The sequence below is a fragment of the Mytilus edulis genome, chromosome 2, assembly GCF_963676685.1.
Source record: "Mytilus edulis chromosome 2, xbMytEdul2.2, whole genome shotgun sequence".
NCBI lineage: Eukaryota > Metazoa > Mollusca > Bivalvia > Mytilida > Mytilidae > Mytilus > Mytilus edulis.
Window position 1 is genome coordinate 11,726,278 of NC_092345.1, and position 17,765 is coordinate 11,744,042.

The window sequence follows — 17,765 nt, forward strand, 5'->3', positions numbered from 1 at the left end:
GGATATTAGGACGGTCTGAATTGGGGGTCATTCAATTGTGTATCTTTTTTGGAAAGTTTGCTATAGCTTGCTTTAGCTACTTTCCATAGGCGTCGGCCTCAACTTCCAGTGAGATAGACTATCGCAATGTTCTGCTCCAAAATAATGTAGTACTAGTGTTTGTTCGAATTCTGATTCTTGGATATTTTGAGTTGCTACTCTTTTGAAAAGATTACAGCTTGAATAAAACAGGAATGAGCGTTCACCTACAATTCAGATGAATTTAAGGGCAACAATGTGTAGTCCTAACACTGAGGCAATGATTACTAGTATATAAAATAAATGGCTTAAAACAAAAATCTCAAATGTCATTGCCTCAATGGTAATTACACAGCAGCAACCAAAATGTGTTACAGGGTTATAAGCACCTCAGATCAACATTGTATAAATCTAGTGTATATAAACTTTGTATTTCTGATGTCATACTACTATTGTTATGCCCCCACCATATTGAGTTTTAGTCTTGTTTTTTTCTGTAAGTATGTACGTCCGTTACTTGTACGTACGTCCATTCATCCCAAAATTGATTTCTGTTCTCCGTTACGTTAGTTTGTCTGAACCAAATTTTATGAAACTTATACGCAATGCTTATATTAACCACAAAACCATAGGCGGATCCTTTCGTGGGAAAAAAATGGTTGATTATATAGGGAATCATTGAAGCATGACTGGAGCGGGCCCCCCCTTAGGTCAGTCAGCGGGGCCCCCCTTAGGAAAAGTTCTGGATCCGCCACTGAAAACACAAGTCAAGTTTGAATTTTGTTGGTGCCACTTTTACCATTCTAGATGTAAAGGGGTGACATTTTCAGTATACCCTATCAAGTATATATACCCTTATGTATAAGTTGGAATTGTAGCTTTCTTCGGTTATACATTTATTAGGTGAACATAAAACGGTCTTTAGATTTAGAAGAAATAATAGATATATAAAACAAGAATGTGTCCATAGTACAGGCATGTCCCATCTGCACTATCATTTTCTATGATAATTGGACCGGAAAATGGAATAAAAACCCTAATTTGGCATTAAAATTAGAAAGATTATATCATAGGGAACTTCTATAATACTAAAATAACACTACTAAATTCAATCATTGTCAAATTGCGTCCTATTGTAGTATTTTAAGCAGTAAGACTTTCTAAGATGAAAATACGAATACTAAAAATCTGGACTTAAAATAAGGCGTATTGAAAATAAGAAGGTCCAATTTGTCAGCCGTCATGGGGTAAAAATGACAAATCAAAGAATTCAATTTTATATATACCCAATATAGGACAATGGTGTTGATTAAAAATTACCCGACTCCAGACCTTTTGTTTTCCACATAATTAATATATATTGCCAATAATTAACAAGTTCCGGGTCGTATCCGATACCGATACCAATAGTATATTCACCTGTTTCCTATTACCTTATTTGTACGTTTCTCATCTGACAGGTGCACCACCAAACAGTGTATTTCAGATTTTGCTATATACACAGGGGCGGATGCAGGAATTTTCGAAAGGGGGGGGGGTGCTAACCCAGGGCACCCAGGGCAAAGGGGGGGGGGGGTGCAAAACATATGTCCCGATACCCGATACAAATGCATTGATCGGCAAAAATAAAGGGGGTGCGCACCCCCGGAACCCCCCCCCCCCCCTGGATCCGCCACTGATACACGGGTCATAATCACAGGGTTGACACTACTAAATTCAATCATTGTCAAATTGTTCCCTATTGAAGTATTTTAAGCAGTAAGACTTTCTAAGATGACAATACGAATACTAAAAATCTGGACTTAAAATAAGGCGTATAGGTACAGTTTTCTATTTGTTAGCGGGCATGATATAAAACAGCGAATCAAAGAATTCAACTTTATTTATAACTAAATTAATAAATATAGGACAATGCTGTTGATTAAAAAATATTCCTTTCCAGGACCTTTGGTTTTCCGAATAATTAATATTACCAATAATTGATAAGTTCCAAGTTGACGGATTCAAACAGAAAGATTTTAAAAGCAGAGAAAACTGTGCATCTTATAATCAGCAAGACTTTATCAGATGACAATCCCAATACTAAAATAAGGCTTACGCATAGTTATATAGTACTTTAATTCAGTCACGGTCCTCCGATATCACGGGTGTGTTTTAAGTTTCAAATTGATTTGACTTCAACTTCATCAAAAACTACCTCGACCAAAAACCTCAACCTGAATGGGACAGACAGACGAACGGACGCAAGGACGAATAGACGAACGGACGCACAGACCAGAAAACATAATGCCCATAAATGGGACATAAAAAGTGATTTTTGGAAATTGCTGGCGAGACAATAGTTTAGTTTGAAAAGTCAAAACTGTGATTAAATACATATTTGAAATGATACACCTCTATAACCTATTTGAAGTAATACACATATACAGTTGCAAACTTTCCAGAGGTGCTATCCAGCACTTTGATTAATTTTGTAGCTTAATTTTCTATTTTATTTCTATTTCTATTCTTATTCTGTATTCTTTATTTTGTGGTTTATCCTTTTCCTGCATTTTTGCTCATTTTTCTCTATTCTAACGGGTCATCCAGACTAAGTTAGTAAATAAGTAAGTAAACTTCATTTAGAGTCGGGCATGATCTGTACAAATTCACACTGTAAACATGAGCCTTATACGTACGGGAGTATTTTCAAAGAATGTGTGAACATCTTTCTTTCATACTGGTAAATCTAGTTAAGATTATAATAGGCTAACTCCTGGATATTCCGAGTTATTGCGGATGTCTTTTTTAATGCGAATAATGAGACTGAGTGAGTGTCGCAATTATATAAAAGCTCACATTCTGATATATCCGATACATATAACTGTATCAAGATTTTCCTGAAATCGCACTCATTAATCTAGTGTTTTTGTCTATAAAATTCCTTAACCAGCTAAGATTAGAACTCGATGTCCAAAAAGGTAATACATAAATTAATAATGAAAAAATATAGACGTGTTAGAAATATATTGCTGGCTTAGCCATTAGAACCAACTGATCCTAGATGGTTTTTGTAATGCCCGCGTCACACTGTCCCGATTTTTACGCCGATGGCAACACGATTATGGAAATTTTCGAAATCGGGACTGATCGTATACAGATCGGGCTATTCGTAGTGCCATCTTTAACCATCGTAGAACCATCGGCCACTTTTTCTAGCCTTCGGGGACAACTTCGGGAAGGGTCCTAATTTTTTTAATATGTTAAAAAATCCCCGAAGGTGCGTCCGATGTTGAGGGTTCGTATTGTGTTCGTATCACCATCCTCACCATCGTAATGTCACCGGGAATGCATCTTTGAACATCGTATTGCATTCGTGTTTCCATCGTTTCCCTCGGGCAGTTTTGACATTATGATGTCTACACGAATGAATCACGAAGCTACCCGAAGGTCTTACGATGGCAACACGACTTCGTGAAGAACTCGTAATCCCGTCGGGTTGCCATCGAATAAAAGTACGAAGGCGACAAGATGGAACTACGACGGCAATAAATCCAGCTAAATGTAAGTTTTTTTCGCGCTAAAATACATTTAAAGTGACATGCACGATTTGCACTGGTCAGTCTAATACGACAGTTAAGAAAGACGTTCACAAAACATGGAGCTCATATCATATGATTCTATGAGAACAAGAAAGGCGACAGCGTTGTTTCTAGTAATTCAAATGGAACAAGAAGAGCAGCTATTACAGGCTCAGGATTTACTTTTACAAGTAAAATTTTATTTTTTGTCAATTTTTCATATCAAGTAACATAATGAAAATCATAAACGCGCCTCGTACACCAACATTGCAGGTACACGTATATAGGGAAATCAACTTTTTCTTTATTATTCTGATTTTTTTATGTATTGTCTGAGTTGTTGTCACACGAATGTTTACTCCATAATCATTTTGTTTCTATATGTCATATTTTGCCGCATTTGTTGCTTTCCCCACATCCTTCCTTTTGTCTATATTATCATAATATTCTCCTGGAAAGAGCTCTTTTTGAATAAAAGGGATCAACGAACCCACTACCTTACCTTTAAGATAGATCAGTAAACATGGGCACAATTATGGGTGATTATTCAGACTAGTGCACACATTTTACAGTTCAAACAAGGCAATGCCGAGCGTGGCATCCCCTCGTATGTAACATATTGGGGACAAATATGGACACTATATTTGTATATGACACATGCAGAAAATGAAAAATTGAATATGAATATTTGATACATAAACTATTTGTTTAAAAAGCAACCAAAACATTCAGTAACTGGAAATACCTTTAATATTGTCTTTAGAACCAGCAGGTAAAAAAAATGAGCAACCAATTTCCTGTGTATTATGCTATTTCAAGGAGAAAAAACAAGTCCATCTGCATGACCTTGACCTTTGGCCTTGAACGTAAAAAATGTCAGATCAATACAAGGAGGAACAATATACCAAATGTGGTTAAAATCTTTTGAAGCTTATTGGTTTTAGAGTGTCCACTGCCACTGTGACCTTGACCTTTGAACTTTAAAGTCAATAGCGCTTAACGAATAACACCATACCAAGTTTTGAGCATTTTGGTTCTAAAGTGTCCATAACAATTTTATCTATACGCATCTTACATGTAGTAGGCGAGGGGATAATAAACTAAGTTTTATAAGAATTAGACAAAAAGGCATTAAATGCAGAGACTCAGAGTTAAGTTTTACCCTTCAAGCCCACGGTCTTCCGTCTTATGATTAAACCAGAAATTAAATGTACAATATAATATATATTCAATATTGATCAAACAATTTAAAACGCTTGATGCCTTCGTCATATAATTTAAATGCATCGTAAGCTGTACACGACGTCTTTTAGACATCGTATGGCCATCGCGCCATCATCGTAATCCATCGTGTAGCCTTCGTAATACATCAGGTAGCCCACGGTCGCGAAACACGTGACTTGCTTGTGATCAGTTTCACGGAAAAATGGCGCCTGTCTGAATAAACAAGTTCGCTTGGAGGCAAATTTTGAACGTAAGTATTTACATATCATCGTATTCATACTATAGGACCCCCCTCATCATATGCAGCGTTTTGTTCCGAATATTTTGATGCCCATTAAGTTATATTTCACTGTTGGTTTCATAGAGAACATTCACAGAATATTTCAGATCTGCCGAAGATTGATCAGGATTGTGTACACGATATGTCCGTAAAATCACTATAAATCCATTTATGTATCTTATTTATGCCAATCGTGTACAGAAACTTGCCCATATTTACATATTCATTCATACAAACTAGCGTCAGTGTATATTTTTGACATTTTTGTCAGCTGAACGCAATAATATTTTTTTTTCAAAAAATGATCAGTATCCACGGTATGAACATTATATGATCAGTTCCACGGTATGAATCTGAATCGTTTCCACATGTAACGCAAGATACATTTTGTGCTAAGATTTTCGTCTATGAAAAATATTTTCATCCTCACTGCAATTTCTAATATGCATATGGCCCTACGGCTAACCATGAATCGAATTACGGTCTCCAGGTTTTCCCCAGTGTAGAATAAATTTGTACACTTTGTATTTTCCTTTATTTTCAGAAATCATACATTCGACTCTGCAGGGAGGAAACGGTTGAATGGACGAAAGCGAGAGGCAACAATTTCAACTGACAGAAATGCTCTATGTAAAGGGGAACTTGGAATTCGTTGAGAAAAAGCTAGATGCAACCAGGCCAAACTTCTACCAACTGTTAAAATGGGCATTGAATAAATATTTTTCATAGAAATAAATCTTTATTTGTCAAAACCAGTATGTATCTCATCTTTGAGATCAAAGTACAAAACGTAAAATAAATAATAAAGTCAAGATGAATCCTGATTGTCAATGATTACATTTTCTCTTATGTCTGTAAAGGTTTGTCTGGTGGATGTATGCCTTTCCACATGTGTACCTATGCTGTTTGTCACCCCTGTGACTAGCCTCGTGATCACCACAATCATGTGCTTTCTTAAACTCTAAACCCCATACTGTACATTTAAATTTTACAGGGTGTTCCTCGTGAATCTTGAGGTGACGGGTGAGATCAGCCATAATTGAAAATCTTTTATCACACTGTTCACATGCAAATGTTTTTTCTTCACCATGCACTGCACACCTGAATGTTTAAAGATCAAGAATTAACATATGGTTAATAGTGTCCAGTAAGGTAATTTCCTAGACAAGGCTCGTAGGCAGGCAATGATTACTGGTACCTATTTTGCCCATGTTGTGGTGGGTTCCATCGCGGTTATGTATTTTAAAGTGTTAGTGTTAATTGATTGTACAAATTTGTCTTGGTTTTCGGGTTTTGCAATTCCCTAGATTTTTAAATGCTGATTTTGTTATACATAATGTTCCTTGAATAAAAGTACATATTCACAGAGGACAGAGACATTTTTACAGAAATGATATATTCCTAGTTCGTATTTTCATTTAACTGATTTTGTTTATAGACAACTTCTCTATTTCCGTGGCTTATGTTATTTTCCAAAATTTAGTGACAGTAATATGATAAGAATTCCATGAAATGAAAATTTACCTGTGTCTTTTGATATTGGCTTTACTGAAAAAAACTTTCCTACAACACTTGTATGGCCCCTTCTTGGCATGCCTCCTTTCGTGATCATACACTGCTGAAATACTCCGGAATGACTTTCCACAAATTTTACACAGCTTTTCTGCCTTCTCAGCATTCATTTAAAACCTAAATATAAAGTTATGGGAAATGATCTATAACTTTCAGATTCATACCGTGGAACTGATCATATAATGTTCATACCGTGGATACTGATCATTTTTTGAAAAAAAAATATTATTGCGTTCAGCTGACAAAAATGTCAAAAATATACACTGACGCTAGTTTGTATGAATGAATATGTAAATATGGGCAAGTTTCTGTACACGATTGGCATAAATAAGATACATAAATGGATTTATAGTGATTTTACGGACATATCGTGTACACAATCCTGATCAATCTTCGGCAGATCTGAAATATTCTGTGAATGTTCTCTATGAAACCAACAGTGAAATATAACTTAATGGGCATCAAAATATTCGGAACAAAACGCTGCATATGATGAGGGGGGTCCTATAGTATGAATACGATGATATGTAAATACTTACGTTCAAAATTTGCCTCCAAGCGAACTTGTTTATTCAGACAGGCGCCATTTTTCCGTGAAACTGATCACAAGCAAGTCACGTGTTTCGCGACCGTGTAGCCTTCGTGATCCATCGTGTAGGCTTCGGCTGAGATATGAAGCTTAAATACCCGTCTTCGGTTAACCTTCGTATGACCATCTTTTGCTATCGTATATAATTTCGGCACCATCGTATAGACTTCGTTATTCATCGTACTTGCTTCGGTCACTTTTTTGTATTTCAACGAGATCGGGACCAACTTCGTACGAACTTACAATTTTCGCATTCGGGTGTCCATCGTATATAAAAATCGGCACAGTGTGACGCGGGCATAAAAGTGTTAAAAAAAGAAGAAAGAAAGAACCCAATGACCAAATATACAAGCTAAAGAATGGCTTAAATAGAATATTTAAAAAATTGTATGAATAATTCTCATATTAAACAAACATTTTGAATTCAATTCAAGTATTGGAAATGAGTTTTGAAATTACAATAACACAGATTTACATGTCAAGATAACAAAGGGTGAAGTGCTGTTTGTCATAAAGAAATTGAAAAACAAGATATCAAGTGGATATAATGGGATAACATTTGAAACGTTGAATTATCTCTTGTACAATGATTGTCGACATGTTTGTAATATCATTTAACTTATTTCTTTTTTTTTCTGTGGTATGTATTAATCTTTTTAAGTGGAGAGAAAATATCTTACAACCCATATCTAAACGTTTTAAAGGGGATTAAGTTATGGTTTAGACAAACATTTAAAATACGAATCTTATTGTTTCAAGTTTAAATTAAAGCGGAATTCTGAAATAAGATTTATAAGCATTTAAATTGGCAGCACCAATTTTTCAAGATAAGCTCAAAAACATCGCTGAGGTGTGATATACTAGTAAGTTAATAATTCGACCTCATGAGAATCCGTAAACATGTGAGCTCCGGTTAAACCCCTTAACTGGAGATGAGTTACGCATGGACCAGACGTATTCAGCTATCAAAAGGGAAAGAATGAATATTGAAAGTGAAACAAGTGTGAACAATTTCGTTTGCTGATTCGATCCACACAAAAATTCCATTCTTTAACAGGTACAAATGATGATTAATGTATTTTAACATGAAATACCAAAACAGTGCTAACAAGCATTCTGTGAGTATTGCATGGCAATACATAGTCTACACAGGCACTCGTCTCAGAAAAAAAATTCCTATATACCTTTTTTTATTAGTTATTTCCCTGAAAATTGAACTTGACCTGTAACTTGTCATGATAAAACAATACACCAAATATCAAATCAATATCTTCAAGCATGAAGAAAAAAAGTCTAGAAAACTGATTTGCCAGACTGACAGATGGATGGACAGACAGACAGACAGACGAACAGAGTGCAAACCTTAAGACCCCTTTGACTTCATCAGTTGGGGACTAAAAACAATCTAACTGCACATGATTGCATATATATGTTTATGTCGCTTATGTGAAAATAGGTAGTCTTCAGAGGTAATTTCAATGGTCAAATTAGATGATGACTAGGCAAAAATACAAATTAAATGTTGATACAAATTATTGAGTCCATGTATTGTTAATTATTTATTTCAAACTTTTTGTAATTTGTCATTAATCAAAAAAGATAATTGAGTCAAACCTGTGAATATGAATTTAACAGTTAATACCACTCAAAAAATAAACAATTAACCATGCATGAACTTGATAATAGGTATTAACATTTCCTGTAAAATTTGAGTATTATAGAAAATGGTCCTATTGTTGATCATGTCTACATCCATCCTTCACTTTCAAGATGCTCAAATGTTACTTGTAATAAATTCTTACTTTAAAAAAAATACCAATGAATCGGCAGATGGAAATACATCAATTTCATTTTGCATGGAGATCATTGAGTAACAGCTTTTTACTATGTATTATCATTTTACAATTTAAAATAAAGGTTGCATCTTATTTATTGTTGACACTTTGGAATGTTCTCTCAAAAGGTTTTTTTTGTATGCTCTCAAACAGTTTATCATGTTGGCTTTCCAACTTTTAATCTCAAGTATACCAGACGAAAATAAATCCAGAAACATGTGTGGTTTCCACAGAAATTGGTAACAAATGTTTTTTACCATATAGATAATCACAAACATGATGATAAAACTCAGAATAACAATATTTTCCAGACTAAACAATGTGCAAGAATGATTCATCTATACAATTTGAATTCTTTTTATTGGCACTTCAAATTGTTCTTTAAAGACTGTTATTCCTGAATGGAATTGACCATGACTACAACTAAGACTGGAATTTATTGGTTGATGTTAACACCATTTGAGCATTTAATGATATTTCGTGACGGTCAGTTTTTAAAGCTAGAGTGCCTGGAGATAACCATCATCCTTTGGTAAGAAAAGACGATCCTGGTCATTACAGGTCAAAGTATGGCTTTCAACAGAGGCAAAGCTCAGTGTTGAAGGCCGTACTTTGACCTTTAATGGTTTACTTGTTAGACATTGTGACTTTGATGGAGAGTTGTCTCATTGCCACTCATACCACATCTTTTTATATCCAATTAGATTGGAGTCGAAAGCACCTGTCACATGTGGGATTCTAACTCACAACTCCAATGTTGATGAACAGAAGGTGAATGGACTGACAGTGGTACTGTAAATTTAGAAATTATTGCGAAAAATGTGACAGAGTTGTAAACGCAATAATTGAAACTCACATTTTTTTTAATTTTATATGAATTAAACACTATTTTTCTCAAAATCATAAAATTAAAATTGCATTTAAGTCTAAAATGACAAAATAGCAATAATAAATGCACACAATAATTTTTGAATTTACAGTATTTCATTTGAATTTTTTGTCACTGAGGCATCAAAAGGGCAAATACTTTAATCTTGATATAAACTGTCACTACATAATGTTTACATCTTTGAGGCTAGGGAAACTAAATCAAACTATTGTTTTCTCTCTGACAACAAAGACGAAAGATTTGGCTGAAGTATCCATAACAAGCTATAAGTTTGAAAGCACTAAATCTGGTTACTCAGAAATCCACTCACCTTTTTTAAACCCCTTGTATTGATTATAACCTAAAGGAAGCACATCAATGTCAAGCTTTTGGGTTTTTTTTTTAGAATTGTGGTGCAAATCTTTTACTAAACATAAGGCCGCTTTGGGACTGATAGTTGTATACATCATTCTATTTCTTGTTGATAGCTGTCTTATTGTCAGTCAAATCTCTGCTCTTCTCCTTTTTTTTAATACAAACAGGACAAAAATCTGCTTCAGTTCAATTACAGAGTAAAACTAAGTTATTCAATTTATGAAAATAAATTACATGTATGTCATGTACGTTCAAAAATGAAAAAAACCACTTGTTGGAAGCAATTTCGCGTATTTAATATTGAGAATGAGATATATTTCAGTAATACATAATTCAAACTACTTTAGCTGTCAAATGATAACATATGGGGATACAAACATTTGCATACAATTATTTTTTGTTGTTTGTCAGCACCATAACCATTTCACCTTTTTTACCTCAAGGCTATTCCATTTAAACATACATGGTACCCAGAGAAAGCACTTTCAAAATATGTTCACTACCTATAGAATCAATTTGAGAATTTCACTTATATTTCTACTGTATTTGACACCCATCCATAGAAGAGATTTCGAAGTGCCTTACCTGAGTCCAATGTATGTTATTATGGAACAACCCTCACATTATCTTCTCTCTACTCATTTATAGCTCTCTCCATCTCCACTATCTACATCTTATTGACACACCAGGGAGTTTAATATTTCTTCCTTCAATCCTTCTAGATTCATATCAAAGTTTACTCACTACTGTGACTTGTATCTGTGATCATACTATTGTTTCATCCTTCATTCAGTCAATAACTTTGTGATCAACAAATGCCATATTCTATGACTGAACATTTTACATATCTGCCACAAGCTTGCTAATTACATAATTTCTCACTCAAACATTCAATAAACTGTTATCACAGAGATCTGTCTCGCCTTTTTGTTATTTTGATAATGCAAACCATTTAAAGTCAATATAACCATGACTGAGGGGGTGGAGCCAAATAATCTCCATGACAATGAGATTAGGCAATGTTAATACATCTGCATACCAATTATCATTTACCTACCACCAGTGGTTCCCCATAAAACTGAGCTAATCACAAACTAATACATTGTAACGTTGATGCCATCGCTGCCGTCACCACAGACGCCAGAAACAGCATACCTTTGTCTCGATTTTTGACTCCGTCAAGGCGAGACAAAAATGGTAACGTACCGTTTTATTAGTATATAATATCTACTGCAATTCCTAGCTTCAATTGTAAAAAGACATTGTAATGTTGTATCATACACCTGAACTTACAAATATAGCTGTAACTAGCTCATACTTTTTCCATTGAAAGCAAACAGATATTCCATAACTTGTGTTAATTCATACATGATAAATACACATTTTCACTATGTTATTCCATACACAATAAAACACACCATTTCACAGTTTATATCATACACGATTGTACACACCATTTCACTTCAATACCAGAGTATGTTTTCTCTCATATTGTATCTGACACATAAAGCAAGTTTCAAACTTCACAATTGTTTGCTACTTTACACATCACTTTTCTTACACATGTAAAACAAACTTAAATTTAAGCCATCATCTACAATTATGTAACACATGGATCTAGTATGCACTAGTCATGTCTCGATCAATTTGACACTGTTTCTTGGAGGATTACATTTTTCTGTCATGTCTGATTAGACATTTTCTGTTTCTCATTAGATACAATGGTGGTTATGTAGGACTTTAATAAATTCTCATTACTATTCATCAGAAACTGTACAAACTCTGGATCTAAAAATAAAACAGAACTTTGAACATTAATATACTTTGGATCAATTATTATGTAAACAGACAAATGATAAGCTTTCAATAATTGAAAATCCTCAAACCTGTCAAGGCAGAGTACTCCTCACCCACTAGCATTAAAAGTAGCATGAACATTTATTTTAAAATTTAAATGGTATTTATTCAGCAAAGTGTACTTCATTGGCAGTCATCCCTCATCTCCTTATTCTATATTCAACTACCAAATTCATATATTGTTAAGGTATATATTAAATTATAGGGTATATTGGTATAAATATTAAATAATAGTTCATGTCCAACAGAATTGTTTTGTTGGTAAACTATTTTGTTAAAAAATTGGCTTAAGTTGATCAATATTTTTTTTCTGTTTTTTAATGATTTATAGAACAATGATTAGATACAACTTAAAATCATAATAAATTATACAATAAATCTACATATTGTACCATGTTACAAGAAAACGACAACAGTGACCCAATTGTATATCCCCTTTTTCTGAATAATACAAAATGAGCTATTTCTCATATTCAATTTCATAATCTTACCATTTATTAATGAAAGTATTGGTACTGTTTCTAGCAAAACATTGGCAGATTTACTGTCCTTTGAATTTTGTTCATCCACTAGATGACAGCAGTGTTCTAACAGGAAGTGTGAAACACCAGCATATTTATAGCAGATCAATATTTGTAGCAAACTTTCTTTTCCTGGTTGTGGTAAAAATCCAATCTGTACAAACAAACAAAAATATTTTTTTTCCAAGCAGTCTTCATTGCTCATCCTACAAATTGTGTATATCAGTCATGCTGTGCATATGACAAACTCAATTACAATGTCCTACTCAAATTCAAAACAAGAGGCTCCCAGGGATCTCCATGGATGAAAATTGAACGATGGAGGAAATTTCACCATCACAAACCGTGCGTACACCGTACAGTGAAGCGTGATCGAAAGTATACCATCCCTCCACATAAAGGTTGGTGAACATGCTAACTCATTGCTTATTTAAATTATATTTATTTGAATTTTCATTGTAAATGGAAGTATAAATATTTTCAATAACTTCAAAGGCCAAGCCTTCATGCCACCCACTTTAGTCGAGAATGACCAAAAGCTGTCATGAAGGTCCACATGTAGTTTTCTTGCTATTTTGGTAATTGTTATGGGGGTTAAAAATCATGTAGAGCTTATTTTTCACGGACACTTAATTCAGAAGTTATGAACCCATTATCGCATTACCGGTATGGCTGATTTGCAGCAACAACAAAACGATTCCTTCGGGTTATGTAAAATGTTAAAGAGATTTGTAAAGCAAACGTTGACAAATGAAAAGGTTTTTAATGATTTTATCCATGTTATCTAGCAAATTGTTGCTATGCAACATGCATCTTTCGAGTCTGAATAGAAACCTGAAATGCGGATGTATCAATTTGATTGTAAACCATGAAATGAATTCGGAATTACAATACGACATTTCTTTACAGGAAATAAAAGTTTATTATTTTTTAACTTTTAAAATTATTCTATATTATCGTTCCAATACAGCAGTACTCGAGTTATTTGCGATGAAATAATAATAACTGTTTTACGTCTTATTTTGTACTTCTTAAAAAAGGGGGATGTCTATTGCGTCAGTCAAAATAAAAGCATGTGTTCGACTTTTTAAACTGTTTTCTTTGTAACTGGGATTATTAATTTATTTATTTAATCTAAATATCATAGAATTTGCGGAAACTTGGTTGAATAATTCGACAAATGAATCATTTATCTTCAGATTGTATTCTCCTGTCTGGTTTGTTGATCTACCTGTACAAGCTCAGGTACAAGTGATTAGCGATCTTAATCCGGATATCCCTCAGGTGTTAGAACTGTATTGGATTATAATATAAAAAAAGCCTGAGGGTTATGCAATTACATGCATTTGATTATAATTGCTTAAAAAAATGGCGTCGGGTTATTAAAACGATAACAGTTTTGAACGATGGCGGAAGACAATTTAACGATGGCGCAGGTCATTTGTTGATGGTGCAAGACATTTGAACAATGGCGCAGGTCATTCGACGATGGTGCAAGACATTTGAACGATGGCGGGGCGCCATCGTTAAACAGGCCATGGAGATCCCTGGTTCCACAGAGATTGTATTATTGACCTGTTTTCTAGGACAAATGCCAGGAATGGCCACTTAAAATTGAGTAGTGCCTATTAATTTAAAGTATAGTTGTAAATTAATAATTAATAAGCCTTTAACTATTTTTTTTTTTTTATTTGCTATGTATCTTGCTAATTTCCCCCTGTCAACTATAATTCTAAATGTGTATCTTAAATGAACCATGTATAACGTTTGCAAAGATTGGTGGTGACAAGTTTTATAAAACTTTTTGAGCATATCTTTTCGTAAATTAATAATAAAAAACTAGAGGCTCTAAAGAGCCTGTGTCGCTCACCTTGGTCTATGTGAATATTAAACAAAGGACGCAGATGGATTCATGACAAAATTGTGTTTTGGTGATGGTGATGTGTTTGTAAATCTTACTTTACTAAACATTCTTGCTGCTTACAATTATCTCTATCTATAATGAACTTGGCCCAGGAGAAGATTTTTGTAAAAGATAACTAAGATTTACGAAAAATGGTTCAAAATTGACTATAAAGGGCAATAACTCCTAAAGGGGTCAACTGACCATTTCGGTCATGTTGACTTATTTGTAAATCTAACTTTGCTGAACATTATTGCTGTTTACAGTTTATCTCTATCTATCATAATACTCAAGATAATAACCAAAACAGCAAAATTTCCTTAAAATTACCAATTCAGGGGCAGCAACCCAACAACAGGTCGTACGATTCATCTGAAAATTTCAGGGCAGATAGATCTTGACCTGAGAATCAATTTTACTACATGTCAGATTTGCTCTAAATGCTTTGGTTTTTGAGTTATAAGCCAAAAACAGAATTTTACCCCTATGTTCTATTTTTAGCCGTGGCGGCCATCTTGGTTGGTTGACCAGGTCACGCCACACATTTTTTAAACTAGATACCCCAATGATGATTGTGGCCAAGTTTGGTTTAATTTGGCCCAGTGGTTTCAGAGGAGAAGATTTTTGTAAAAGATTACTAAGATTTACGAAAAATGGTTAAAAATAGACTATAAAGGGCAATAACTCCTAAAGGGGTCAACTGACAATTTCGGTCATGTTGACTTATTTGTAAATCTTGCTGAACATTATTGCTGTTTACAGTTTATCTCTATCTATAATAATATTCAAGATAATAACCAAAAACAGCAAAATTTCTTTAAAATTACCATTTCAGGGGCAGCAACCCAACAACAGGTTGTCAGATTCATCTGAAAATTGCAGGGCAGATTGATCTTGACCTGATAAACAAATTTACCCCATGTCAGATTTGCTCTAAATGCTTTTATTTTTGAGTTATAAGCCAAAAACTGCATTTTTACCCCTATGTTCTATTTTTAGCCATGGCAGCCATCTTGGTTGGTTGGCCGGGTCACGCCACACATTTTTTAAACAAGATACCCCAATGATGATTGTGGCCAAGTTTGGTTTAATTTGGCCCAGTAGTTTCAGAGGAGAAGATTTTTGTAAAAGTTAACGACGACTGACGACGACGACGGACAACGGACAACGGACGCAAAGTGATGGGAAAAGCTCACTTGGCCCTTCGGGCCAGGTGAGCTAAAAATTACTTTTTCTGATATCATGTTAAATTGCATTGTACATATAAAAGTAATTAAATTTAAGGCTCATGATAGATTATAAACAATTTTTGGTAAGGGATTTTCCATTAAAATGTATGTGGGAGCGTAGGAAAGGACTTTCAAAATATTCCTACCACCAAGAGTCATCTTTTATGTAATTTTGAATGATGGTATTAAACACATACTGAAACAAGAATGTGTCCTCAGTACACGAATGCCCCACTCGCACTATCATTTTCTATGTTCAGTGGACCGTGAAATTGGGGTAAAATCTCTTATTTGGCATTAAAATTAGAAAGATCATATCATAGAGAACATGTGTACCAAGTTTGAAGTCGATTGGACATCAACTTCATCAAAAACTACCTCGACCAAAAACTTTAACCTGAAGCGGGACAGACGGACGAACGAACGAACGAACAGACGGACGGACGAACGAACGGACGCACAGACCAGAAAACATAATGCCCCTCTACTATCGTAGGTGGGGCATAAAAAGACCCATGACCCACATTCAATTATTAAACTTCCCTTCCTACCCTCCCACATACATTTTAATGGAATAGCCCTTAGATGCCTTTGTATATACATGTATGTGTATAAACTATGATATTGAAAGGGTGGTTCATATCATTCAGCAACCCTTAATTGTAGTTTGTACAAATCATAATAGTCTAACCTTTTGAAAACAGGAACTTAGAAGATATATAATTCCTGCAGTAAATCTGGTCAGACATGATGGCATCTGTATCAGTACTGTGTTTTCTTTTGACAAAACCTGGAAATATAGGAGCACAAAATACCATCAGATGTTTAGTGAAGGTATACATGCAACAAAATATCATTTTATTGTAGTCATAAAAATATCCATGTAAGAAGATGTAGTTTGGTTGCCAATAAGACAATGCTCCGTACACAAAATCTGTAGGTCAATGTACAGCATTCAACAATGAGAAATACCCATACTGTACCATATGCTATAAAATTCCCCTGCATGACAAAATGTGCTGATCTCAGATCCATACTTACAGATAATTACAGATAATCAACCTTGTTTTCAGATATATTTTAACTCAAGTCACTTTTTAGTGAATTGGTCTAGACGTAAATTAAATGTCAAATATCACCTAGAAGATCTTAGTTTACAATGAGTAAATTATAAAGGTGGCAATGTATTGGTAATTTAATACAAAAATGGGTCTTTGCTAAATGATGTATGTTTTGTTGGAGAAACAATAGCTATTTCAAAAGAAATAATGCTCATGTCTGCACCTTAATTTTTCAAGCAAGAAAATACTGCTCAAGTTGTCTATTTCATTTGTGTGACCTACTGAATTGGACTGTTTGCCAGTTTTGTTATGGCACGGGCAGCACAACGGGTGCCACATGTGGAGTGGGATCAGCTGGCCCTTCCGGAGCACCTGAGATCACCCCTGGTTTTTGGTGGGGTTCGTGTTGCTTATTCTTTGGTTTTCTGTGTTGTGTCATGTGTGCTGTTGTTTGTCTGTTTGTCTTTTCTCATGGCGTTGTCAGTTTGTTTTCGATTTGTGAGTTTGACTGTCCCTTTGGTATTTTTCGTTCCTCTTTTAAAACAACAATATACAGGAAGTGGAGATTTCATTAAGAAACTACAATTTTGGGCAAAAGGAGATAACTCCAACTTCAGATACTGGTATAACTTTGACAATGACATCATTGATATTTTTTTAAACTTATTATAGCTTCAAGCACCATGTTCAATTTATGTTACTTTCTTGACAGTTATGGTTATACACATACACATCATTTTGTAACTAGTAAATATTTTCTTGATAAATTTCTTGATAATGGATATATAGGATGTAAAGAATGTTGTGATCAATGCACTATGTTATGTTTATCTCAAAAGCAATGGAAAAGTCTGGAAAATTGATCAAGCAAGT

The 17,765-nt window shown here is 34.4% G+C and overlaps 1 protein-coding gene and 2 long non-coding RNA genes across 6 annotated transcripts in view; 1 reads left to right on the plus strand and 2 right to left on the minus strand.

The window, feature by feature from the left end:
• The first annotated feature begins 4,957 nt into the window (after positions 1–4,957).
• Positions 4,958–5,834, plus strand: LOC139511453 (uncharacterized). Its single transcript, XR_011662027.1, has 2 exons — positions 4,958–5,052; positions 5,627–5,834. It is a non-coding gene; the product is annotated as an uncharacterized lncRNA (long non-coding RNA).
• LOC139511454 (uncharacterized) lies at positions 5,802–6,914 on the minus strand. The gene is made up of 2 exons (XR_011662028.1): positions 6,607–6,914; positions 5,802–6,183 (listed from the first exon to the last, which is right to left on the minus strand). It is a non-coding gene; the product is annotated as an uncharacterized lncRNA (long non-coding RNA).
• Positions 6,915–10,524: 3,610 nt separating this feature from the next.
• The window catches only part of LOC139511457 (cap-specific mRNA (nucleoside-2'-O-)-methyltransferase 2-like), a 48,912-nt gene continuing 41,671 nt past the window's right edge, over positions 10,525–17,765 (minus strand). For all 4 annotated transcript variants that reach the window (XM_071298214.1, XM_071298213.1, XM_071298215.1 and 1 more), the window contains exons 11-13: positions 16,523–16,621; positions 12,670–12,853; positions 10,525–12,109 (exon numbers count right to left, since the gene is read on the minus strand). In XM_071298214.1, the coding sequence (XP_071154315.1) occupies positions 12,003–12,109; positions 12,670–12,853; positions 16,523–16,621 (390 nt within the window). In that variant the 3' untranslated portion in view covers positions 10,525–12,002. The remainder of the gene's footprint in view (positions 12,110–12,669; positions 12,854–16,522; positions 16,622–17,765) is intronic.